General features: G+C 43.6%; 1 protein-coding gene across 2 annotated transcripts; it reads left to right on the top strand.

Moving 5' to 3' along the window:
• Window positions 1-965: 965 nt before the first annotated feature.
• On the top strand, window positions 966-25813 carry AP3M2 (adaptor related protein complex 3 subunit mu 2). Of its 2 annotated transcripts, none has more exons than XM_075858912.1 (9): window positions 966-1075; window positions 3042-3352; window positions 15096-15267; window positions 15817-15954; window positions 18083-18168; window positions 20776-20909; window positions 21369-21576; window positions 21657-21801; window positions 24396-25813. In XM_075858912.1, exons 2-9 carry the CDS (start codon window positions 3080-3082, stop codon window positions 24494-24496), a joined length of 1257 nt encoding a protein of 418 aa, XP_075715027.1. In that variant the 5' UTR covers window positions 966-1075; window positions 3042-3079; the 3' UTR covers window positions 24497-25813. The 2 variants fall into 2 exon arrangements, with proteins under 2 accessions (XP_075715027.1, XP_075715026.1); XM_075858911.1 differs by lacking the exon at window positions 966-1075 and adding an exon at window positions 2631-2740.
• Window positions 25814-27323: the final 1510 nt, after the last annotated feature.

Here is a 27323-nt window from a genome sequence, read left to right on the forward strand (position 1 = left end):
ATGGGTACATGGAGAATGTTCAATTTCCCAATTGCATATCCGTGTGAAGAAGCCGCCACCTTCAGGTCCCGATTCTACAATTACAAACAGTATTTCTCGGTAGTGCTGTTGGCCTTGGCTGACAGTCAATACCGGTTTGTAATTGTAGACATCGGTTCCTATGGTATCACTGCAGAAGATGGCATTTATAGGGCTTCCAGAAAGGGTCAATGGCTTCTAAACAACCAGCTAGCCCTCCCAGAACCCAGCCTACTGTCCGGATCTTCAGGACCCCCGACACCATTTGTGATAGTGGCAGATGAGGCCTTTGGACTCTCCACCCATGTTATACACCCCATTCCAAGGCATGGTTTAGACGACTGGAGGCGCATATTAAACTCACCAGGGCTCGCCCGTTATGCCAGAACCCTCCATTTATTCTCGCAAATAAATGGAGGCTCTTCATGCCAACAATCCAGATGGATGCGGACGATGTGAACCACGTCATCAAAGCCTGTGTCATCCAGCACAACTTCACCCGGATGTATGATTCAACAGGTGATGGTGACGTAGAACATCCCATGGTCACTGGAGCATTCAGTATAAACGAGACACCGCAAGGAAGACCAGGAACATCTGGACTCAGAATCCGGCAATTCTCTGCAGATTTTTTGGTAATACAGAAAACCCCTTTTATAATCTGCCAACTTCTATTACTGATCATATCAGTTTGGGGAATCTGAATCTTCATAATCGTGAGTCACCGCACTTTTACAATGTTTATAGAAAGCTCTGGCGCTGCTGCAACAAAGTCTGCTCTCTTGGCCTTGCACTTACATTGCATCCATGACAAGGGAGATTGGAAACGCATTGACAAAATGCAGACATTTTGGAACAGTAGCATGCATGACACAAGACCTGGGTGCTTCAGATCCTTGCAGTCAGCTCCTCCCCTGTGCACACAATGCTGCTGCTACTGTGGGAGGAGGGAGTCAGCTGAGCAGCTGGAGGGGAGGAAGCATCATATGATACAGAGGAAGCAGCTCGCACTGAATGAGCCTGACATTGTATCTGATGTACCGGAGACCTGTGTAAGGTAGGACCTGCCAGATCTCTTCCTGGAAACCTTCTTTACCCTGTGCATCATAATCATTGCACCTTGCAGAGTCCCGAAACTGGGTGATACAGAGGGGATACAAGGCGGGCGATCACGCTGATCCATATAATCTTACACAATACTACACTGAGTAGATTCCTGCTTAGACACGCTATACGTACCCCAAGTAAAGTAGTGCACGTGAATAGAGGGTGCACATATATATATATATATATATATATTTGCTTCACCTTATGGCCTCTCATTACTATCTGGTCATTATGTAGTAACATATTGGTGTAGGCCAGGATGTAGAATCTGGGAGTGCCTTAAAGACTTGTGGGTAACATGGAAGGGCGGAATTTGCACACATTTCTTTATATAAAAAGGGTGGAAGAAATCTGCTTGGGGTCAGCGGAATATGTATAACGTACAATTATTATATAGAGGATTAGGTACGCAACCATACCCAGCCCCTTTCTGGTGTTGGTAGTAGTCCACAATGATGGCATGTACCTCTATATATTTAGTGCGTGACCAGGCGTCATTACTTTTAGTCACCTAATTCCGATGTGAATATTTGTGTACATAATTTAGGCCTCGTTCACACAACTGTAATTTGTATCCGCAATTATGGATCCGTAAATACTGACCCATTAATTACTATCGGCCACGGACACCATCCTGGATATTTACGGGGTGTGGGTCCGGGCCGTAGAAATGACATGGCATGTCCTATTTTTTTGCATTTTTGGACTGTGAGCACGGTCCGCAAATGCGGGTGACACTCCGCGACTGTAAATACCGCACAGTCGCGTGCATGATGCCTAAACGACATATGTTACAGAACTTTATAGAACAAGTCATGTGACAGTAGCATCGCCAAATATAAGTAATTCCTTATTCGGCCGCTGTATTAGCAGTCTGTGTACATATACGTCTCTCCAGGATGTTTACATATAAAATGGATCCTATATCCACAGACGGTCTTTTCATTATAGTATAGTGTGTGTGTGTGTTTATTTTACCGTCGACGTGGCCGTATGAGGGTTTGTTTTTTTCAGGATGAGTCATAGTTTTTAATGGCACCATTTTGGGGTACATAAAATATATTGAGAAACAAGTGGTGGGGTGGAAAATTCAAGAATTCCTATATAAATGACATGCTAAACTCCTTTAATCTGTCATTCTGGATTACCAGATGCTGGATTCAAGGAATGTGACTGTACATTCAAATAAAATGGCAGAAAAAAAGGAATGCGTGTTACAAAAATGCCGTCAGTGAGGTGCACCATATTTATGACAGATGTGCACCATTATGTAACATTACACAATTTTGAAATATTTGGCGCAATTTTCATTCTAATACTCGTTTTTCCTTTCTAATGTGCCATTTTTACTACACTATTGATAATTGTGCTTCATTGCTTTGCAAAGTCTGCACTCTGAGGTAATTAGAAATGAACAGTTCAGATTAAGTCTAGAGTAAGCGCACGCAGAGCTGCAGAACAGCCCAAACCAATAGAATGCAGAAACCATGATGAGTTCATGTCAAATTGTGATATACATGACTCCAGTACTGGTGGATACAGAACATTAGTCGTATCTGTTTCTGGGAAAGCTGGGTGACAACCAATATGGCTGCCCTTACAACACAAAGACTCGGTGTGTTCATCTTGTGTATATGCTGAGAAAATCTATGCGTATGCTAATGGAATGCTATGGTTTCCGTACGTGGGTTCCCCTGGCGGAAAGGTCTGATGGAACCCACGAACGGAACCTCGGCGTAGATGTGAAATGAAGCCTCACAGATACCGGCCTGAGCTTGGGCCCTCCTCTCCAGGAGCTACAATGGCTCATTCTTATGGGACGTATGCTCTTGGCTGCTGCCTACATCCTCTTCTAGTCGGCATAATCACGTGCGGTGGTCCTAAATCTTACTAGTGTATTGTTTTTTTCTTTCCAGGGACCCAAAAATATCATAAGGATTGTCCATCATCAACCATGATTCACAGCTTGTTCCTCATTAACCCTTCTGGGGACATCTTCTTGGAGAAACACTGGAAGAGCGTCGTATCTCGTTCTGTCTGTGACTACTTTTTTGAGGCTCAAGAAAGGGCGTCTGAAGCAGAAAATGTGCCCCCAATCATCCCTACACCTCACCACTACCTACTCAGTGTTTACCGACATGCCATCTTTTTCGTGGCTGTCATCCAAACTGAGGTGCCACCACTATTTGCAATTGAGTTTCTTCACCGTGTTGTGGACACGTTTCAGGTATTTTCTCATCTGTTAATTCCGTTTAGTTTAACATTGCCTTTATGGTTACATTGAATTGCAAAAGGTATTTACCATATACATAGTCGTCAATAATGCACTGACATATTCTGCAGCACTTTAAATCTATTGGGTTTGTTGCCAATTCGGGTTACAATCTACTATCCCCATGGCCGGAACAAGGTCTGTGGAGGCCCCAGGGCAATCCGTTGCTTATAATATACATTTAGCATTTTTGGAAGACGGGAGGGTAAGCAGATAGCTCATGCTAGAAGTAAAAATTAAAAATATACAATTTCAAGCACTGTTCACATCTGCCTCATGGTTTCTGGTTTTTACATGACGAATACCACCAGCTCCCGACAGAGTCCATTTAACCCCTTAACGCTATGTGACATAATAGTCCGTCACAGGTGTTGTCCTATTAACGCAAACTGATGGACTATTACGTCATAGGGTATGTTCACACGGCAGCCTCCGTTACGCCTGAAATTACGGAGCTGTTTTCAGGAGAAAATAGCTCCGGAATTTCAGACGTAATGGCATGTGCAGGCGTTTTTCGCTGCGTCCATTACGGACGTAATTTAAGCTGTTTTTTCATGGAGGCAATGGAAAACGGCTCCAATTACGTCTCAAGAAGTGGCAGGCACTTCTTTGAGGCGGGCGTCTTTTTAAAAAAATGACCGTCGGCACAGAACATCGTAAAGCCCATTCAAATGAATGGTCAGATGTTTGCCGACGCTTTGGAGCCGTATTTTCGGACGGAATTCGAGGCTAAAACGCCCGAATTACGTCCGTAAATAGGGTGTGTGAACCCAGCCATAGTGTTAACAGGGTACTGTCTCTGCAGACACAGTTTTAAAGCAGTGATATCTTAACGCTATCACTGCTTCAAGACCAAGACCGGAGCTAGCTTCTGATCCGGCCTATTTATACCTTAGATACAGAGCTCAAAAGCAAGCGCTGCATCTATGGTCTTTACAAGCGGATTGGAAACCTCAATTAAATCACGGGGTTCCGATGACTGCTCAGGCAGACCGCAGGCCTAACAATGGCCTCCGGTCTGCCAAGTACAGAAGCCTGCTAGGTCCCGACCAGAGTCGGGGCCTAAAAGGCATCCGGCCGCAGTAACAAGATGGCACAGGCTCAGAAGCTGAGCCTGCGACATCAGCCACCGGTGTCGGCTGTATGTTACAGCGGACACCGTGCTGTACCGGCACGGAACGGAGCTAGCTCTGATCCCTGCCATTAACCCCTTAGATGCTGCGATCGCGGCATCTTAGTGGCTTGTAGCGACACGATGTGATCGTGAGGATGCCGATAGTTGCTATGGCCCAACAATGGCCTGCCCTGCCACATACGATAGCCTTTTAGGCCCCGCCCACAGACGGGACCTAATAGGCTTTCTGTCAGTGAATGACTGACAGCTCTAATGCATTGCACTATGTGGGTAGTGAAATGCATTAGAGTAAATATCAGGAGGTGCAGGCCCTCAAGTCCCCTAGTGGGACAAGAAAAATAAATGTTTCATAAAAGTGTATAAAGAAAAGTTTCAAGCTAATAAAAACCTACACTGACTTTTTTCCTATAGTAAGCCTTTTATTATAGGAAAAAAATTAAACTGTTAAAAAAAAGTACACATATTTGGTATCGCCGCATCCGTAACCACCCAATCTATAAAACTATAATGTTATTTTTCCCACATGTTCAACACTGCAGAAATAAAATAAAAAACTATACTATTTTTTTATCACCAACCCTCCCAAAACCTGGTATAAAAGGTGATCGTAAAGTCCCTTGTACCCCAAAATAGTACCAATAAAAACTACAACCCGTCCCGCAAGAAACAAGCCGTTACACAGATTTTTTTACTGAAAAATAAAAAAGTTCTGTCTCTCAGAATATAGTGGCACAAAATGTGTAGTGTTCAAAAGTGGATAAGATCAAAGACCATTTATCAGTGTGACACCGGACACATTTCTATGAAATATTATTTATTTACCCCATTATTATACCCTCTTATTAAACCCTGATGTACTCCGCCCAGTTTACATATACCCTGATGTACTCCGCCCAGTTTACATATACCCTGATGTACTCCGCCCAGTTTACATATACCCTGATGTACTCCGCCCAGTTTACATATACCCTGATGTACTCCGCACAGATTACATATACCCTGATGTACTCCTCACAGCTTACATATACCCTGATGTACTCCGCCCAGTTTACATATACCCTGATGTACTCCTCACAGCTTACATATACCCTGATGTACTCCGCCCAGTTTACATATACCCTGATGTACCCCGCACAGCTTACATATACCCTGATGTACTCCGCCCAGCTTACATATACCCTGATGTACTCCGCACAGCTTACATATACCCTGATACACTCCGCCCAGCTTACATATACCCTGATGTACTCCGCACAGATTACATATACCCTGATGTACTCCTCACAGATTACATATACCCTGACGTACTCCGCCCAGTTTACATATACCCTGATGTACTCCGCCCAGCTTACATATACCCTGATGTACTCCGCACAGATTACATATACCCTGATGTACCCCGCACAGCTTACATATACCCTGATGTACTCCTCACAGATTACATATACCCTGATGTACTCCTCACAGATTACATATACCCTGATGTACTCCTCACAGATTACATATACACTGATGTACTCCGCCCACCTTACATATACCCTGATGTACTCCGCCCAGCTTACATATACCCTGATGTACTCCGCACAGCTTACATATACCCTGATGTACTCCTCACAGATTACATATACCCTGATGTAATCCTCACAGATTACATATACACTGATGTACTCCGCCCACCTTACATATACCCTGATGTACTCCGCCCAGCTTACATATACACTGATGTACTCCGCCCACCTTACATATACCCTGATGTACTCCGCCCAGCTTACATATACCCTGATGTACTCCGCACAGCTTACATATACCCTGATGTACTTCGCCCAGATTACATATACCCTGATGTACTCTGCCCAGTTTACATATACCCTGATGTACTCCGCCCAGCTTACATATACCCTGATGTACTCCGCCCAGCTTACATATACCCTGATGTACTCCGCACAGTTTACATATACCCTGATGTACTCCGCACAGCTTACATATACACTGATGTACTCCTCACAGATTACATATACCCTGATGTACTCCGCACAGTTTACATATATCCTGATGTACTCCACACACATTACATATACCCTGATGTACTCCTCACAGATTACATATACCCTGATGTACTCCTCACAGATTACATATACCCTGATGTACTCCGCACAGTTTACATATACCCTGATGTACTCCTCACAGATTACATATACCCTGATGTACTCCGCACAGCTTACATATACCCTGATGTACTCCGCACAGTTTACATATACCCTGATGTACTCCGCACAGTTTACATATACCCTGATGTACTCCTCACAGCTTACATATACTCTGGTGTACTCCGCACAGCTTACATATACCCTGATGTACTCCGCACAGCTTACATATATCCTGATGTACTCCGCGCATCTTACATATACCCTGATGTACTCCGCGCAGCTTACATATACCCTGATGTACTCTGCGCAGCTTACATATGCCCTGATGTACTCCGTCCAGATTACATATATCCTGATGTACTCCGCGCATCTTACATATACCCTGATGTACTCCGCACAGCTTACATATACCCTGATGTACTCCGCACAGTTTACATATACCCTGATGTACTCCGCACAGTTTACATATACCCTGATGTACTCCTCACAGCTTACATATACCCTGATGTACTCCGCACAGCTTACATATATCCTGATGTACTCCACACATATTACATATACCCTGATGTACTCCTCACATATTACATATACCCTGATGTACTCCGCCCAGCTTACATATACCCTGATGTACTCCGCACAGCTTACATATATCCTGATGTACTCCACACATATTACATATACCCTGATGTACTCCTCACATATTACATATACCCTGATGTACTCCGCACAGATTACATATACCCTGATGTACTCCGCACAGATTACATATACCCTGATGTACTCCTCACAGATTACATATACCCTGATGTACTCCGCACAGTTTACATATACCCTGATGTACTCCGCCCACCTTACATATACCCTGATGTACTCCGCACAGTTTACATATACCCTGATGTACTCCGCACAGTTTACATATACCCTGATGTACTCCGTCCAGCTTACATATACCCTGATGTACTCCTCACAGCTTACATATACCCTGATGTACTCCTCCGCCCAGCTTACATATAACCTGATGTACTCCGCCTAGCTTACATATACCCTGATGTACTCCGCCTAGCTTACATATACCCTGATGTACTCCGCCTAGCTTACATATACCCTGATGTACTCCGCACAGATTACATATACCCTGATGCACTCCGCCCAGTTTACATATACCCTGATGTACTCCTCACAGCTTACATATACCCTGATGTACTCCTCACAGATTACATATACCCTGATGTACTCCTCACAGATTACATATACCCTGATGTACTCCGCACGGCTTACATATACCCTGATGTACTCCGCACAGCTTACATATACCCTGATGTACTCCGCAGAGCTTACATATACCCTGATGTACTCCTCACAGATTACATATACCCTGATGTACTCCTCACAGATTACATATACCCTGATGTACTCCTCACAGATTACATATACCCTGATGTACTCCGCACAGCTTACATATACCCTGATGTACTCCGCACAGTTTACATATACCCTGATGTACTCCGCCCAGTTTACATATACCCTGATGTACTCCGCCCAGTTTACATATACCCTGATGTACTCCGCCCAGTTTACATATACCCTGATGTACTCCTCACAGATTACATATACCCTGATGTACTCCGCCCAGTTTACATATACCCTGATGCACTCCGCCCAGTTTACATATACCCTGATGTACTCCTCACAGATTACATACACCCTGATGTACTCCGCCCAGCTTACATATACCCTGATGTACTCCGCACAGCTTACATATATCCTGATGTACTCCACACATATTACATATACCCTGATGTACTCCTCACATATTACATATACCCTGATGTACTCCGCACAGATTACATATACCCTGATGTACTCCGCACAGATTACATATACCCTGATGTACTCCGCACAGATTACATATACCCTGATGTACTCCGCACAGATTACATATACCCTGATGTACTCCTCACAGATTACATATACCCTGATGTACTCTGCGCAGCTTACATATGCCCTGATGTACTCCACACATATTACATATACCCTGATGTACTCCTCACATATTACATATACCCTGATGTACTCCGCCCAGCTTACATATACCCTGATGTACTCCGCACAGCTTACATATATCCTGATGTACTCCACACATATTACATATACCCTGATGTACTCCTCACATATTACATATACCCTGATGTACTCCGCACAGATTACATATACCCTGATGTACTCCGCACAGATTACATATACCCTGATGTACTCCTCACAGATTACATATACCCTGATGTACTCCGCACAGTTTACATATACCCTGATGTACTCCGCCCACCTTACATATACCCTGATGTACTCCGCACAGTTTACATATACCCTGATGTACTCCGCACAGTTTACATATACCCTGATGTACTCCGTCCAGCTTACATATACCCTGATGTACTCCTCACAGCTTACATATACCCTGATGTACTCCTCCGCCCAGCTTACATATAACCTGATGTACTCCGCCTAGCTTACATATACCCTGATGTACTCCGCCTAGCTTACATATACCCTGATGTACTCCGCCTAGCTTACATATACCCTGATGTACTCCGCACAGATTACATATACCCTGATGCACTCCGCCCAGTTTACATATACCCTGATGTACTCCTCACAGCTTACATATACCCTGATGTACTCCTCACAGATTACATATACCCTGATGTACTCCTCACAGATTACATATACCCTGATGTACTCCGCACGGCTTACATATACCCTGATGTACTCCGCACAGCTTACATATACCCTGATGTACTCCGCAGAGTTTACATATACCCTGATGTACTCCTCACAGATTACATATACCCTGATGTACTCCTCACAGATTACATATACCCTGATGTACTCCTCACAGATTACATATACCCTGATGTACTCCGCACAGCTTACATATACCCTGATGTACTCCGCACAGTTTACATATACCCTGATGTACTCCGCCCAGTTTACATATACCCTGATGTACTCCGCCCAGTTTACATATACCCTGATGTACTCCGCCCAGTTTACATATACCCTGATGTACTCCTCACAGATTACATATACCCTGATGTACTCCGCCCAGTTTACATATACCCTGATGCACTCCGCCCAGTTTACATATACCCTGATGTACTCCTCACAGATTACATACACCCTGATGTACTCCGCCCAGCTTACATATACCCTGATGTACTCCGCACAGCTTACATATATCCTGATGTACTCCACACATATTACATATACCCTGATGTACTCCTCACATATTACATATACCCTGATATACTCCGCACAGATTACATATACCCTGATGTACTCCGCACAGATTACATATACCCTGATGTACTCCGCACAGATTACATATACCCTGATGTACTCCTCACAGATTACATATACCCTGATGTACTCCGCACAGATTACATATACCCTGATGTACTCCGCACAAATTACATATACCCTGATGTACTCCTCACAGATTACATATACCCTGATGTACTCCGCACAGTTTACATATACCCTGATGTACTCCGCCCACCTTACATATACCCTGATGTACTCCGCACAGTTTACATATACCCTGATGTACTCCGCACAGTTTACATATACCCTGATGTACTCCGTCCAGCTTACATATACCCTGATGTACTCCTCACAGCTTACATATACCCTGATGTACTCCTCCGCCCAGCTTACATATAACCTGATGTACTCCGCCTAGCTTACATATACCCTGATGTACTCCGCCTAGCTTACATATACCCTGATGTACTCCGCCTAGCTTACATATACCCTGATGTACTCCGCACAGATTACATATACCCTGATGCACTCCGCCCAGTTTACATATACCCTGATGTACTCCTCACAGCTTACATATACCCTGATGTACTCCTCACAGATTACATATACCCTGATGTACTCCTCACAGATTACATATACCCTGATGTACTCCTCACAGATTACATATACCCTGATGTACTCCGCACGGCTTACATATACCCTGATGTACTCCGCACGGCTTACATATACCCTGATGTACTCCGCAGAGCTTACATATACCCTGATGTACTCCTCACAGATTACATATACCCTGATGTACTCCTCACAGATTACATATACCCTGATGTACTCCTCACAGATTACATATACCCTGATGTACTCCGCACAGCTTACATATACCCTGATGTACTCCGCACAGTTTACATATACCCTGATGTACTCCGCCCAGTTTACATATACCCTGATGTACTCCGCCCAGTTTACATATACCCTGATGTACTCCGCCCAGTTTACATATACCCTGATGTACTCCTCACAGATTACATATACCCTGATGTACTCCGCCCAGTTTACATATACCCTGATGCACTCCGCCCAGTTTACATATACCCTGATGTACTCCTCACAGATTACATACACCCTGATGTACTCCGCCCAGCTTACATATACCCTGATGTACTCCGCACAGCTTACATATATCCTGATGTACTCCACACATATTACATATACCCTGATGTACTCCTCACATATTACATATACCCTGATGTACTCCGCACAGATTACATATACCCTGATGTACTCCGCACAGATTACATATACCCTGATGTACTCCGCACAGATTACATATACCCTGATGTACTCCTCACAGATTACATATACCCTGATGTACTCCGCACAGATTACATATACCCTGATGTACTCCGCACAAATTACATATACCCTGATGTACTCCTCACAGATTACATATACCCTGATGTACTCCGCACAGTTTACATATACCCTGATGTACTCCGCCCACCTTACATATACCCTGATGTACTCCGCACAGTTTACATATACCCTGATGTACTACGCACAGTTTACATATACCCTGATGTACTCCGTCCAGCTTACATATACCCTGATGTACTCCGTCCAGCTTACATATACCCTGATGTACTCCTCACAGCTTACATATACCCTGATGTACTCCTCCGCCCAGCTTACATATAACCTGATGTACTCCTCCTAGCTTACATATACCCTGATGTACTCCGCCTAGCTTACATATACCCTGATGTACTCCGCACAGATTACATATACCCTGATGCACTCCGCCCAGTTTACATATACCCTGATGTACTCCTCACAGATTACATACACCCCGATGTACTACGCACAGCTTGCATACACCCTGATGTACTCCGCACAGATTACATTTGCCCCCATATTATAAACTGAAATACCAGCAAAACCCCAAACAGAACTATTACCAAGCAAAATCTGCGCTCCAAAAGCCAAACGGCGCTCCCTCCCTTCTGAACCCTACAGTGTGCCCAAACTGCAGTTTACGTCCACATATATGACATTGCCATACCCGGGAGAACCCGCTTAGCCGTTTACGAGGTGTGTGTCTTTGGTGGCACAAACTGGGCACAACCTATTGTGCACTAAAATAGCAAATCAGCGGAAAATTGCAATTTTCACTTTGAACTATCCGCTGCACATTAATTACTAATGAAAAAACACCTGAAGGGGCAAAATGCTCACTACACCCCTTAAAATGTCTTAATGGGTGTAATTTCCAAAACAAGGGTCACTAAGGCCTTATTCGCACGAACGTGTCCATTTTGCGCGCGTAAAAAACGCAGCGTTTTTCCTGCGTTGCAGTTCCGTGTGACATCAGTGTATGGTGTGTGTCTGCGGTTTTTACGCGCGTATGTCATCAGTATGTCACGCGTTTCACGTCAGCAAAATAAACTGAAGGAGGTGTTTTTCTTTTTCAAAATCATTCCTTTAGCAACTATTGCGTGAATCATGCACAGCACATGGATGTGCGTCCGTGTGCTGTCCATGATTTTCACGCACCCATTGACTTCAATGGTTGCGTGATGTGCAAAAAACGCACAAGTATAGGACATGCAGTGAGTTTCACGCAGCAAACACACGCGTAAAAAACGCGGAATGTCAGAATGGCCCCATTGACTTGCATAGGTCCGTGTGACGTGCGTTATTTTCACATGCGTAAGACGGACGTGAAACACGCTCGTGTGAGTTGGGCCTAAAAACTGCAGAATCTGGGCAAAAATATTGAGTTGCGTTTCTCTGGTTAAAAAAAAGGATTAAAAATTAATTTCTGCAAAAAAAAATTGCTGTAATTCTTGTGAAAAACCTAAAGGGTTGATAAACTTTCTAAATGCTGTTTTGAATACTTTGAGGGGTTCAGTTTTTAAAATGGGGTGATATAAGGGGGTTTGCATTGTATAGGCCCCTCAAAACCACTTCACAACTGAACTCGTCCCTGTAAAAATAGCCTTTTGAAATTTTCTTGAAAATGTGAGAAATTTTTTCTAAAGTTCTAAGGCCTCATGCCCACTTCAGTTTTTTCGTCAGGGTCCTATCCGTTTTTTTTCAACGGATAACACTGACACATTCATTTCAATGGGGCTATGCAGACTTCCGTTATTTTATTGGAACCGTGTGGCCGTTCTGTCAAAAATAGGACAGTTCATACTACTGTCCGTTTTTGACGGAACAGTCTCGGACTTTTCATTGATTTGTTCTGTGAAACAACGGACTGCACGCGGAAGCTAACCAAGTGTGTTCCATTTTTCACTGAATCGTCATTACCGGCTGTACAACGGCTGACTGAAGTGTGCATGAGGCCTAAGCCTTGTATTGTCCCAGAAAAATAAAAGGATGTTCAAAAAAACTATGCCAATCTAAAGTATAAACTATCTGTTTTACAAGCCGATACATTTAAATTTAGAAAAATGGTGTTTTTCCCAATAAAATACTGAATGTATCGAGCAAATTTTACCATTAACTTAAAGTACAATGTGTCACAAGAAAATATTCTCTGAATCGCTTGGATAGGTAAAAGCATTCCAAAGTTATTACCACATAAAGTGACACGTGTCAAATTTGAAAAATGGGGCTGCGTCCTGAATGTGCCAACGAGTCCACGTCCTTAAGGAGTTAATTAGGCTTTGTTCACATCTGCATCGCAGATTCTGTGCAATGCTATTTTTCCTATTAAAATGACGTTGCACATGCTGGAACCCAATGGATCCATTATAAGTCAATGGGGTCTGTCAGGCACCAGTGGTATACGCTGGCAGAGCGTTGAGGCTTCCGTTGGAAGCTACAGCGCAAATGTGAACATTGCCTCATAATTGGTTCCATTGTGGAGTCCGGGGTTTTCATGAGAAGAATAGCTAATACTTCTGTTATATCTGATGGAGGCTCTGAATGGAGCCTCTGATACAGATGTGAACAAAGCCTAAAATATTACAAGTGCAAAAATTAAAAAATTACAGTACAATGCATTGGCTAATAATACGGTTAATACCGCCATACAGTGTGCAGATAGTGCCACCACAATACCCAAATAACAGCTATACATGCCATACCACCTTACAATGGTATACAATAATTTTTAAGTCAAGCATCAGATACTGGTAGTCAGGCACTTCAGTCAATCATTCTGTGGAGGGTGATGGGGCTCTTAGGCCTTATTCATATCTGCGTTGGTCTGTCCGTTGTTCTGCTCCATCAGAGGAGCAGAACAGCAAAAATACCGGAAGCGGCGGTTCTGTTGTACGACGGACACCATCAGCGCCCGACAAAACCCATTGACTTTAATGGTTTTCGCCAGGGTGTCCGTGGTTTTATTGTAAACAATAGCGCAGCATGCTTCACTATTATATCCGGTATTTTCGCCTGGATCTGTCCAACGGAGGGTCCAACACAAATGTGAACTGGCCTTAGGCATTTGCCCATTTTGCCCTCTCTACAAAAAAGCCTTGACTTTTCCTATCTAACAATCACATATTAAGGCCAATCAAGCTAATTAAAGGGATATTCCGGTTTTGGCAAATAAATGTTACTCCTTGTATAATGAAAAGTTCTAACGTATAAAATGTCATGGTTTTGAAGATCTCTGCTTACTGTCATTCAGTAGGAACCTTCATTGTCTACTCCCAGGTGATACAATTCTGTCCTGGTCATGGGATGCACACACAGTCTTGTAACGAGCCGTGCACGTATGTGTCTATGACATGACCATGGACAGAATTGTATGCCACTGGTAGTAGACAATGAAGATTCCCATTGGAAGACAGCAAGCAGAGATCTTCGAAACCATGAGAAATTGGTAGAGAAAGTATAATGGAAGACTGTGCTGGAGCTATAAAATGTGGTGGGAAACCAGACTACCTCCATGACAGCCCATACCAAGATGGGAAAAATATAGCCTTTACATATTTAGTTTAGCCAGCCATTAACTATTTAATCGTTCAAATAAAATGTGCGTTTGCCTTGGTGGGAAGTGGTGAGTTGTGACCAGAAAATCGGCCAATAAAATACAAAATGTACTCCTTTATTCCCGTATAACGTCTTCCTATTCATCCTGTAGGATTACTTTGGGTCATGCTCAGAAGCAGTCATTAAAGAGAATGTTGTAGTAGTCTATGAGGTCCTTGAGGAGATGCTGGATAATGGATTCCCACTTGCCACCGAATCCAACATCCTAAAGGAGTTGATCAAACCCCCAACCATCCTACGCAGCGTGGTGAACACCATTACAGGTAACACTCTCAGAATTGTATTAATACATAGGGGATTTTGTACTAAGGAAAATGTTGAAGGATTGCACAAAAGTGGACAATCCCTTTAATGCCCTGTTCACACTGAGTTTTTTTGCAGGCAAAAAATTCCGCCTGAAAAAATGAGCTCCGTTTTTTTTTTAAGTGGTTTTGCACCACCAGCGTTTTTTGACGCTTTGTTACCTCTTTCTTTAACAGGCAAAGAAAAAACCGCAAGAGTTTGCCCAAAAAAAGTGGCAAGAAAAGCGTTTTTCTTCCATCCCCCATTGATTTTAATGGGGTTTTTCACACGGAAAAAGCCTCAAGATAGGTCATGTCGCTTCTTTTTCTCATGAGCGTTTTTTTTGCTAGCGGGAAAAAAACGCCTCCACCTTCTATTGAAATCAATGGGAGGCAATTTCGGCCGCTTTTTGCCACGGCTTCCGCGGCAAAAACCGTGGCAAAAAAAACTCTGTGTGAACAGGGCCTAGTAATAGAGAGCCATTAAGGCCGATTCTAGAGTGATTCTTGAATTCTATCGGTTCTTTTCAGGCAGCTCAAATGTGGGTGACCAGCTTCCTACAGGACAACTCTCAGTGGTCCCATGGAGGAGAACAGGGGTGAAATATACCAACAACGAAGCCTACTTTGATGTAATAGAAGAGATAGACGCTATCATTGATAAATCAGGTAATTGTATTGGTAAAGTCCTCGTGTACCAGTTGAGCAACATGATCCGTGTAATTTTCAATCTGCAATACGCAAATAGGAAGAGACCTGTCAATCAAACCGGGAAGGGTGGGGAGAAGCCAAAGGGGAGCACCTTGAACAGTGTTTGGGTTTTCTTTATCTAAATGGATCCCACATTTTAATTTTTTTTGTGTATCTTTTTAGCAGTTGTTTTCTAAAATAGAACAAAAAAATCCCGTAGGTAAATTATAAGATTCTGACTGCCTGCAGCCACCACTAGAGGGAGCTTACTACGTAATAATAAAACGGTATGCGATAAGCTCCCCCTAGTGGCAACTGCAGGCAACCAGAAGTTTATGATGTAACTCTGTATATGCAGAGGATTTGGAGATCTGTGTATGAGAAACTGAGGTCTCCCCACTATAAAGTTATATTATGAAATTAATCCACTCCGAAGGTTGGACTTAAAAACGATATGATGTTAAAAGGTTCGAGCTTCACTTTAACCCCTTAATGACCAGGCCATTTTGCACGTTAAGGATCAAGGATTATTTTTTGTTTTCCATTCCAAGAGTCGTAACTTTTTTTTAATTCCGTCGACATCGCCGTATAAGGGCTTGTTTTTTGCGGGACGAGTTGTATTTTGTAATTGCACCATTTTTAGATGCTTATAATATATTGATTAACTTTTATTAACTTTATTTTAGGAGAGAATTGAAAATAAGCAGCTATTCCAGCATTGATTTTCACGTTATAAATTTACGCCGTTTACTATGCAGCATAAATAACATGTTAACTTTATTCTATGGGTCGGCACGATTACGGGGATACCAAATATGTAAAGGTTTTATAGGTTTTCCTACGTTTTCACAATAAAAACCCTTTTAGAAAAAAATTACTTGTTTTTGCATCGCTGCATTCCAAAAGCCGTAATCTTTTTATTTTTCCGTCAATATGGCCGTACGTGGGCTTGATTTTTGCGGGCCAATGTGTCGTTTTCATTAGTACTATTTTGGGGTACATAGGACTTATAGATTAACTTTTATTTTATTTTTTATGGGGGGAATGGGAGAAAAGAGAGAATTTTGACGTTGTTTTTTGCGTTTTCTTTGGACGCCGTTCATCCGGCGGTTTAATTAATGTGTTCATTTTATTGGTCAAGTTCTTACGATCGCTGGGATACCGTGTGTGTGTGTGTGTGTGTGTGTGTGTGTGTGTGTGTGTGTGTGTGTGTGTGTGTGTGTGTGTGTGTGTGTGTGTGTGTGTGTGTGTGTGTGTGTGTGTGTGTGTGATTGTTTTGACACTTTTACTAAATAAAACCACTTTTTGGGACAAAAAAGTAGTTTTATTTGACTTTGACTGTCTTTTTTTTTTTTTTTTTCACAAACTTTATTTAACTGTTTTACTTTTTTTTTTTTTTAGTCCCACCAGGGGACTTCACTATGCGATGTGCTGATCGCATATATAATGCTTTGGTATACTTAGTATACCGAAGCATTATTGCCTGTCAGTGTAAAACTGACAGGCAACCTATTAGGTCATGCCTCCGGCATCGCCTAACAGGCATTTGCTGAAGACAGACCTGGGGGTCTTTGTTAGGCCCCCGGCTGCCATGGAAACCCGACGGCGACCCGCGATTTGTTTGCAGGGGGCGCCGATCGGGTGACAGAGGGAGCGCCCTCCCTCTGTCAAACACATTAGATGCCGCTGTTACTATTGACAGATTTAATGGGTTAAACTGCCGGAATCGGAGCGCGCTTCGATTCCGGCAGTTGCAGCAGGAGCCAGGCTGTGTATAACAGCCGTGCTCCTGCCGCTGATCGCGTGGGTACAGTCTCAGTACCCGCACCATCACAGGACGGATATATCCGTCCTCCTGCGCGAACTAGCAGCTGCTGAGGACGGATATATCCGTCCTTCGGCGTTAAGGAGTTAAAGGGAAAATCCAGTCAAAATGATCTTTTAATATGACAGAGATATCTTTCATATGATTACATTGAGGAAGTCTGTAAGCTCAGACCACCATTGATTTCCAGAACAAAAGGGCCGTATAAAAAGCTTGAGTCTTGTGGTTAACCCCTTTTTTTTTTTTTTATATATTTTTTTAATTCTGTATTTTTCTTTACAGGATGTACAGTGGCAGCTGAGATTCAGGGTGTGATAGACGCTTGTGTAAAACTTAGTGGGATGCCTGATTTAACATTGTCTTTTATGGTAAGTTAGTTGGCAAGTGGCACAAACATTGAATTTAGAGCAATCCAATTGTAACACTGTCCAGCCATAACATTACAACCACCATCAAGTGAAGCAAATAACGTTGATTATCTGGTTACAATGGCAGCTGGGCTGCGTGTGTGTCGCTTACCTGGGCAAGGAATGGCACCAGGATGTACTATGGGAAGAAGACAAGCCGGTGGAGGCAGTGTGATGCTCTGGGCAATGTTCTGCAGGGAAACTTTGGTACCTGGCATTCATGTGAATGTTACTTTGACGCTGACAAATTACACCCCTTTATAGTAACAGCATTACCTAATGTCAGCGGCCTCTCTCAGCTGGATAATGCCCCCTGTTACACTGAAAAAAAAATTCAGGAATGGTCTGAAGAACATGACCAAGTGTTCAAGGTGTTGACTTGGCCTCCAAATTCCCCAGATCTCAATCGGATGTCCTATCCATGGAGGCAGCACCTCACAACTTACAGGACTTAAAGGATCTTCTGCTAATGCCTTGGTGACAGATACCACAGGACTCCTTTAGAGATCTTGTTGAGTTCATGCCTCGATGGGTCAGAGCTGTTTGACTGCATGAGGGCGACCTACACAATATTAGGCAGGTGGTTATGACTGAACGGTGTATATAGAATAGAGCTTTTATAGAAAGAGGGCAGCCCGCATTTAAGGTTGACTACCACTGATGTTATAGAAGATGTATGTAAATTGCAAGCTGATTTGAACACACTGAGTGTTTGGGCGTCCACTTGGCAAATGAGGTTTAATGTTGAAGAATGTAAAGTCATGCAACTGGGTACCAACAACCTGCAGGCATCATATGTCCTGGGGGGGGGGGGCTACGCTGGGGGAGTCACTTGTTGAGAAGGATCTGGGTGAACTGGTAGATCATAAACTAAATAACAGCATGCAGTGTCAATCAGCTGCTTCAAAGGCCAGCAGGATATTGTTGTGTATTAAAAGAGGCATGGACTCGCGGGACAGGGATGTAATATTACCACTTTACAAAGCATTAGTGAGGCCTCATCTAGAATATGCAGTTCAGTTCTGGGCTCCAGTTCATAGAAAGGATGAAAAAATACAAAGAGCAGCAAGAAAACTGATAAGGGGCATGGAGAATCTAAGTTATAGGAAAAGATAAAAAAAATTAAACCTATTTAGCCTTGAAAAAAGTCGACTAAGGGGGGACATGATTAACTTATATAAATATATTAATGGCACATGTAAAAAATATGGTGAAATCCTGTTCCTTGTAAAACCCGCTCAAAAGACAAGGGGGCACTCCCTACGTCTGGAGAAAGAAAGGGCATGACCACACATGGCGGAATTCCTCCGCAACTGTCCGCATCGATGCCGCACAGAATCTGCGTTGCAGATTCTGCAGCGGATCTGCACAAAATGTGCAGTACATTGATGCGGACTAGCTGCTGCAGACTGCGGGAAAAGTGCTTCCCTTCTCCCTATCAGTGCAGGATAGAGAGAAGGGACAGCACTTTCCCTAGTGAAAGTAAACGATTTTCATACTTACCGGCCGTTGTCTTGGTGACGCGTCCCTCTTTCGGCATCCAGCCCGACCTCCCTGGATGACGCGCCAGTCCATGTGACCGCTGCAGCCTGTGCTTGGCCTGTGATTGGCTGCAGCCGTCACTTACACTGAAACGTCATCCTGGGAGGCCGGACTGGAGACAGACGAAGGGAGTTCTCGGTAAGTATGAACTTATATGTTTTTTTACAGATACATGTATATTGGGATCGGTAGTCACTGTCCCGGGTGCAGAAACAGTTACTGCCGATCGCTTAACTCTTTCAGCACCCTGGACAGTGACTATTTACAGACGTCTCCTAGCAACGCTCCCGTCATTACGGGAGCCCCATTGACTTCCTCAGTCTGGCTGTAGACCTAGAAATACCTAGGTCCAGCCAGAATGAAGAAATGTCAAGTTAAAAAAGCAAGACGCATCCGCAGCACACATGACATGTGCATGACAGCTGCGGACTTCATTGCGGAACTTAGAATCTCCATTGAAGTCAATGGAGAAATTCCGCCATGAGTCCGCCACTGCTCCGCAACAGACAGAGCATGCTGCGGACACCAAATTCCGCTCCGCAGCCTATGCTCCGCAGCGGAATTGTACGCATCGTGTAAACGAACACTGCTAAATTAAAGTGAAAGTCAATGGAGAAACGGCTCCGCTGCGGATTAACGCTGCGGAGTGTCCGCAGCGGAATTTAAGTGGAATTCCGCCATGTGTGAACCCGCCCAAAGGGTTCAACCTGCAGAGGCGACAAGGCTTCTTTACAGTGAGAACTGTGAATCTATGGAATAGTCTACCGCAGGAGCTGGTCACAGCAGGGACAGTAGATGGCTTTAAAAAAGGGTTAGATAATCTCCTAGAACAAAAAAATATAAGCTCCTATGTGTAGAAATTTTTACCTTCGCTTGGTTGAAATTGATGGACGTGTCTTTTTTCAACCGTACTTACTAATTGTGTAACTATGATGTAGATTATGAGTGTACTTGGCTGCCAGATATGTGGAATAATACAATTATATACTTTGTTTCTATTATATATTGTTACCCTGATGTTTGCAGAATCCTCGCCTCTTGGATGACGTGAGCTTCCACCCCTGTGTACGTTTTAAGCGCTGGGAATCAGAACGGATCTTGTCTTTCATCCCTCCAGATGGGAACTTCCGACTGCTGTCCTACCATGTCAGCGCCCAGAAGTAAGAAGGGAGATAGACCATTTAATTGTCTGTCTTCTCTAGTGGAAACCGATTTTATTTCTATATTGTGGTACTGCTTGGCAGATATTATAATTCTGTGATGTTGACAGACATATTAGAAAGGTTACGGTTCATTCTAAAAATGGGGTCTTCCAGTATATGATGTAATGATGTATATCAAATGGGATAGATGTGATGTTTTAGGCCAAGTTCCATTTATATTTGTTCTAAAGTTTCCATATACATTAGAATCCTACCGGCAATTTTATTGCGGTCCAATCTTATGTATGCAGGGGACCTGCCAAATATCCTTGGGTATTCACTCCTCAATGGGAAATTAAATTGACTAAGCTGGTCAGTCTTGAGGTAGTGGTGGCCATTCCAACTCCATGACTTATTTAGTAATATATTAACCAAGGTCTTCTCATTGTGTGGCATTTGACTACTCTTGCGTTGCAGCCTGGTGGCCATTCCAGTCTATGTGAAGCATGGGATTAGTTTTCGGGAAGGAAGCAGCTCTGGACGTTTTGAGGTGACCCTAGGACCCAAGCAGAGTATGGGCAAGACTGTGGAGGGCGTGACTGTAACTGGGCAAATGCCAAAAGGTGTCCTGAATATGACATTGACCTCTACCCAAGGGACATATGTCTTTGATCCTGTGACCAAGGTCTGTTGTTCAACCCACACATGAATATTCAGATATGTTTTCCACGTTCCGTTATCTCACTATTACATCTGTTCTCCTAGTTATTGTCATGGGAGGTGGGGAAGATTAATCCTCAGAAGTTACCATGTCTGAAAGGAACCATGATCCTCCAAGCTGGTTGCTCAAAACCTGATGAGAATCCTACACTAAACCTTAACTTCAAGATCCAACAGCTAGCTATCTCAGGTACAATCCAGAGGACCACACAACTCCAAAAATGGTTTTACCCACTTAAAAAAAATATATATATAAAAAAAAAAACCTAAATGGTGATGTCCCCAGCTCTGAGTTTAAGCTTACGTGGCCTTCCTGGTGTTACTGTTCGTGAGGAGGACTTTGCCAAATCAAGTGTCGTATAATATCGTTCAGTGGTTGGATGGTCGGATTTCTTCATGCCACTTCATTTCTTTTGAGACCACATTTTTATTTTTTATTTTTCTTTCTTTTTTTGTATCTATCATTTGTTTGACTGCCTTACCATTTTCAATATCTCTGTTTGTCGTCCTTGAATAGAAAATTCTAAAAACTTTTGACATGTAATAGTGACATGTCAGAAGTTTTGATCAGTGGGGGTTCGGTCATCGAGACCCCCACCCGTCGCTAAAATTAAGCGGTGGAAAACCTCGGGTAAGCGCTGTGCTGCTTAGTTTCTGATCAGCTTTCCTCGGAAAACTAAACGAGCGGTGTACGGACTCATAGACTTTCTATTGAGCCCGTAAACCGCTCCGAGGAAAGCAGGTCAGAAATCAAGCGGCGTAGCGCTCACCTGAGCGCTTCTGCCGCTTTGTTTTAGCGATCCGTGGGGTTTTCTGTTCAGGAAAGGGAACAGCATTACACCAATTTCAGATAGCCACATGTTAGGGTCCATATTATGACTGGAACATCCAAACCCCATGTGGTTCTAGTGGATTGAACTTAGATGGCTATAGAACCAATGGTGATCTATTTTCAAGTCCGTAGAACCGCATGGAGTCAAGGTGTTGCATCTGTAGTACTGTCCATAACTTGCTGCATAATTAAATCTATGTGAAATTGACCTTACTCTTAGGAATTGATCTAAAGCCGACCATAAATTAAGAAATGATCACTAGCGATCTTTGTTATGCCTATGATGCTAAACCTATTAGTTTCCACAATGTAAACCTGGTCCTCCAATTAGAACAATTGTCAGACTATGCCATGCACTATTTTCAAGAGTAGGAACAGTTTTGTCAATGTAGCACTGTTCTTATTGGTCTGACCATGCAAATATACCCCAAGACACTGGTCATGTCCGAAGCAACGCTTGATCGCATAATATGGCTAGCAAATTTAGCTTTATCCTCTATGCATCTTTGGGCGCTATGATGTTCCAAGGTCACATGGAAAACCTTTAAAGGGGCGTTCCAAACAAAGACATTTGTGGCATATCCACAGGATCAGGAGAACGGGTGTCCTGTTACCCCTGTTTTGCAAACCAAGTTTTCCAGCGGAAATAGTTGGTGCAGACCGGGAGATCTGTCTGTGGGAGTTACGGAAACAGCCGATATTTAAATCCCATAGACTTCAATGTAGGGAGTACATGCATGGCTTAGCGTCAGCTGCTGGCCACCTTGGATTGCCAAACATGTGTCATGGCACCCCGTTAATGTCCATGAGCCCACCTCTAAGATATTTAAAGGGGTTGTCCAATCATAAGAAATTGATGGCCTATCCTATAGGGCATCATTATCTGATCGGTGGGGTTCCGACTCCCGGTACCCCTGCCGATCAGCTATTTTAAAGGGGCCGTGGCGGACATACGGGCGCTGCTTCCCCTTTATTACTGTGACTGCTCGTACTGTGATTTGCCGACACACTTGTAGCATTGGTTCACATTATTACAATCATCTCCTATTTACTTCAATGGGAGAAGGCTGTAATACTGTTAAGTGGCGCTACAAGTGGGATGGCGAATCACAGTACGAGCAGATAAGGAATAAATGGAAAGTAGCACTCTTAGGAGTGCCACGGTCACTTCAAAATAGCTGATCGGCTGGGGGGCCGAGAATCGGACTTCTACTGGTCAGCTATTGATGGCCTATCCTTTGGATAGGACATCAATTTCTTACGACTGAACAACCCTTTTAAGGCATATCCTGTGGATATACCTTAAACGTCCCTCGTGGGAAAACCCCTTTATGACATATCCACAGGATATGTCAAATAGATGCGGGTCCCACCTTGGGACCCGCACCTATCTCTAGAACAGGGCCCCCTAAACCCCATTCTAGCTTTGTCTGCTATCGCTGACTCCTGGTCACTTCCTGACTTTATGGTCGGAAGTTCCAAAAACGGCGTAGCTTGCTGAGCTACGCTGTTTCTGTAACTCCCATAGTAGTGAATAGCAGTTGCGGAAGCAGCGTAGCGTGAGAGCTACGCTGTTCCCGTAACTACCATTCAGTTCTATGGGGCTTACGAAAACAGCGTAGCTCGGCAAGCTACGTGGTTTTAACCTTCATGGTCGGAAATCATCCGGCCCACACACACACACACAGGTAGATCAGTGTTTAGGGGCCTCGTTCTAGAGATAGGTGCGGGTCCCAGAGGTGGGACCCACATCTATCTGACATTTATGACATATCCTGTGGTATATCCCTTTAAACGACTATTTGGTCGGAATATCCCTTTAAACAAGACTTTTCACTATTTTATTTCTATATATGTGTGCATAAAAAGTTGATGTCGATTTTTGTTAATAAACAATCATGTACAGCTAACAACATCTTTTAATTCATCTTTTCTGTATGCTGCCCCTGTAGGATTAAAGGTGAACAGGTTGGACATGTATGGCGAGAAATACAAACCCTTCAAAGGAATTAAATACATGACTAAAGCTGGAAAGTTTCAAGTCAGGACATAAAGGAAGACGTGATTTGGAGGCGACCAAAGCTCTTTCAACACCTGTGAAGGGTTTAGATGCGGCTGATGCTCATACAACATTGTACATTGTTGTAAATAAGGAGATGTGACTTGCAGTGTGTGTATGTAGATGACAAGTAGCGGTTGTGTCTTGTATGTAGATCAACATAGCTGAGTTGTGAATGAGATATATGAAAGAGATGCCCCCATGTTAGTGTTAGACCACCAGCTGCTGACAAGAGGTATACATAGAAAATACGGGCCCTCATAGTGAAATGAAAAATGGGACTCTTTCTATTGGTTCACATCATTACGACCACCATCCCCACTTCCGGGACAGCAGAACATAATGTTTGTTCTCTTTTCGTGCTCTGCTGCAGGAGAGAAAGCCAAAGTGATCAATGAATGGACCTCCCCTCCAGCCTTGCCCCTGAAGAGGAGAAGTCCAGCTCAGGTTAATGCCGCCCCTGAGGAACTGCCCTCAGTTCCTCCTCTGATTAGCCATGAATGTTGTCTCCATAGAATGTGTGCCTTGTATACCGGAGGTGGTACAAAGGTAACAACATTTTGGGCCCTATGCACACAAACGTGTTTCTGCGGCAGGTGAATTGCGGTCCCACTCCATTCTATGGTCCCATGCACATGACCGTGGTTTCCACGGTCCGTGCATTGCCTGTGAGCCCGGACTACAAAAAGATAGGACATGTCTTATTACGGCCGTATTTTGCAATCCAGGCTCTTTGAAATAAATGTGCACAGCCCGCTATTTGCGGGCGGCCCGAGGATGACACTCCGCGGCCGTCCGAGCCGCAAATCACGGGCCGTGCACACCACTACGGTCGTGTGCATGAGCCCTTACTGTTCTTCTTGCGTCTAAAATAACATGAGGGTAGAGGAGATACCTGTATATTGTGGCTAGTTGAGTGTTTGTTGTGGTCCACTATTCTATGTGTGGGAATACTTTACACAGTTCTGCTGTGATTCTGACTACTCTAGTACATTGCACTCCTCCACGTATTTACGAGAGCGTACTGGCACCAGGCTTGCACTAGTATTACCCAGCATGTGAGTTCAATATGGCAGACCAGCTAATAATTGTGAACTTTGCAGAAAGACTGATCCTCTACAGGGTGCTGATGGTGAATTGTAGCATTTCTGTCTAATTCTTAGGATTCCAGTATGGCGGGATTGGAGATGAAGGAGTTTTCCTATGTTTGTGGGATTTCATTCCAGTGGATACGTAATAAATTGTGCTATGTCACCTATTTTTTGTGTAATAAAGTTCTTCTTTCCAGAATAGAGCTCTGGTTGTACTAAACTATAGTCATGCCTGTCTGTTCTTTATTGTCTCTCAGTCATCAACCGCCTATAACGTGAAGATTTATCACAATCCGGTTCCTCCATTTGTGATCTACTGGCAGACTGAGCACGGCCTCTGGCCATAAAGAATTTCTGTACTAGATGCAAATCAAAAGAGCATTTCTTCCAGTTATTTCTGAGTGACCTTGGTCTCCCATACAGGTAACAGATGTCGGATGACCATTGTTAGGTCTCGTGTACATGAGTGTGTTACAGCTCGGTACAACATCTGCGCTGTACGGAGCCGTAATACGACGCACATAAACGTCTATAGGGCCATACCCACATCCATATGCCTCATATGAATGCAGAGTTTTTCTGCTAGATTTTTTGTCAAATTCAAATAGAATTTATCATGGCATGTCCCATCAGATGCCGCATTAGGGATATATTCTCCCCTAATAGCTTTGCTTTCCGAAATATGTCACCACACGGAGCACCATGTAGTACAGAGCCACAGGGACTCCGTGTACTGCTGTACAGCCTCTGTACAACCCCCATGTACACAACAAACTTTAATGGGGTCCCCAATATCTATAATGGAGGCATCACGTCCCCCAACTTTTCTGACTCTGCTCTATTTAAATAAAAAGTAGATATCCATACCTCCCAATTGTCCCTCTTTTGGAGGGACCGTTCCTACTTTTGACCATCTCTGCTCCTTAAATGTCCCTCTATTTGACATGATAAATAGATTTGCATTAATACATTTACTATTTTGCTCCAGAATCTGTCTAGTCCCTAAAAGCATACAGTATTAGACCCCCAACTTGTATATTATTTGATTATCTGATGCAATTTGGATCTTAAAGGGGTTGTGCCATTAAACACATGTATCCCCTATTCACAGGATAGGGGATACATGTGTGATCGCTGGGGGTCCGACCGCTGGGACCCCCAGCGATCATGAGAATGTGGGACCGAAAGTCACCCAGAGCGCTACATGAGAAGCTTGGACTTCCGGGTTCTGTGTCCGGCAGCTCCATAAAGATGAATGGGATTCTTCTGCGCATGCGCGAGCAGCTCTCTATTGATCTCTATGGAGCTGCCAAACAAATAAGCCGGCACAGATACCGGAAGTCCAAGCTTCTCATGTAGCGCTCTGGATGGCTTTCGGTCCCCCGTTCTCCTGATTGCTGGGGGTCCCAGCGGTCGGACCCCCAGTGATAACTCCGGTATTCCCTATCCTGTGGATAGGGGATACATGTGTTAAATGGCACAACCCCTTTAAAGCCCGTTTCACAGTAGCCTAATACGGGTGTATTTCTGCGCCCATATTACAGTCACAAGTCCCGGCCTTTCACATGCGGTTTAAAGCGAGGACTAATACATTTCCTTTTTTGTTGGATCCGGTCCAGGTTTGGCTCAAATGCATCAAAAACTGCTAGATTCATGCATGCTATTTTTTTATGCAGATTTTTTACCCAAAGCCAGAATTGGATCTAGAAAGAAAGAAAAGTGTAGATGAA

Source organism: Rhinoderma darwinii, chromosome 3 (assembly GCF_050947455.1).
Source record: "Rhinoderma darwinii isolate aRhiDar2 chromosome 3, aRhiDar2.hap1, whole genome shotgun sequence".
Lineage (NCBI taxonomy): Eukaryota > Metazoa > Chordata > Amphibia > Anura > Rhinodermatidae > Rhinoderma > Rhinoderma darwinii.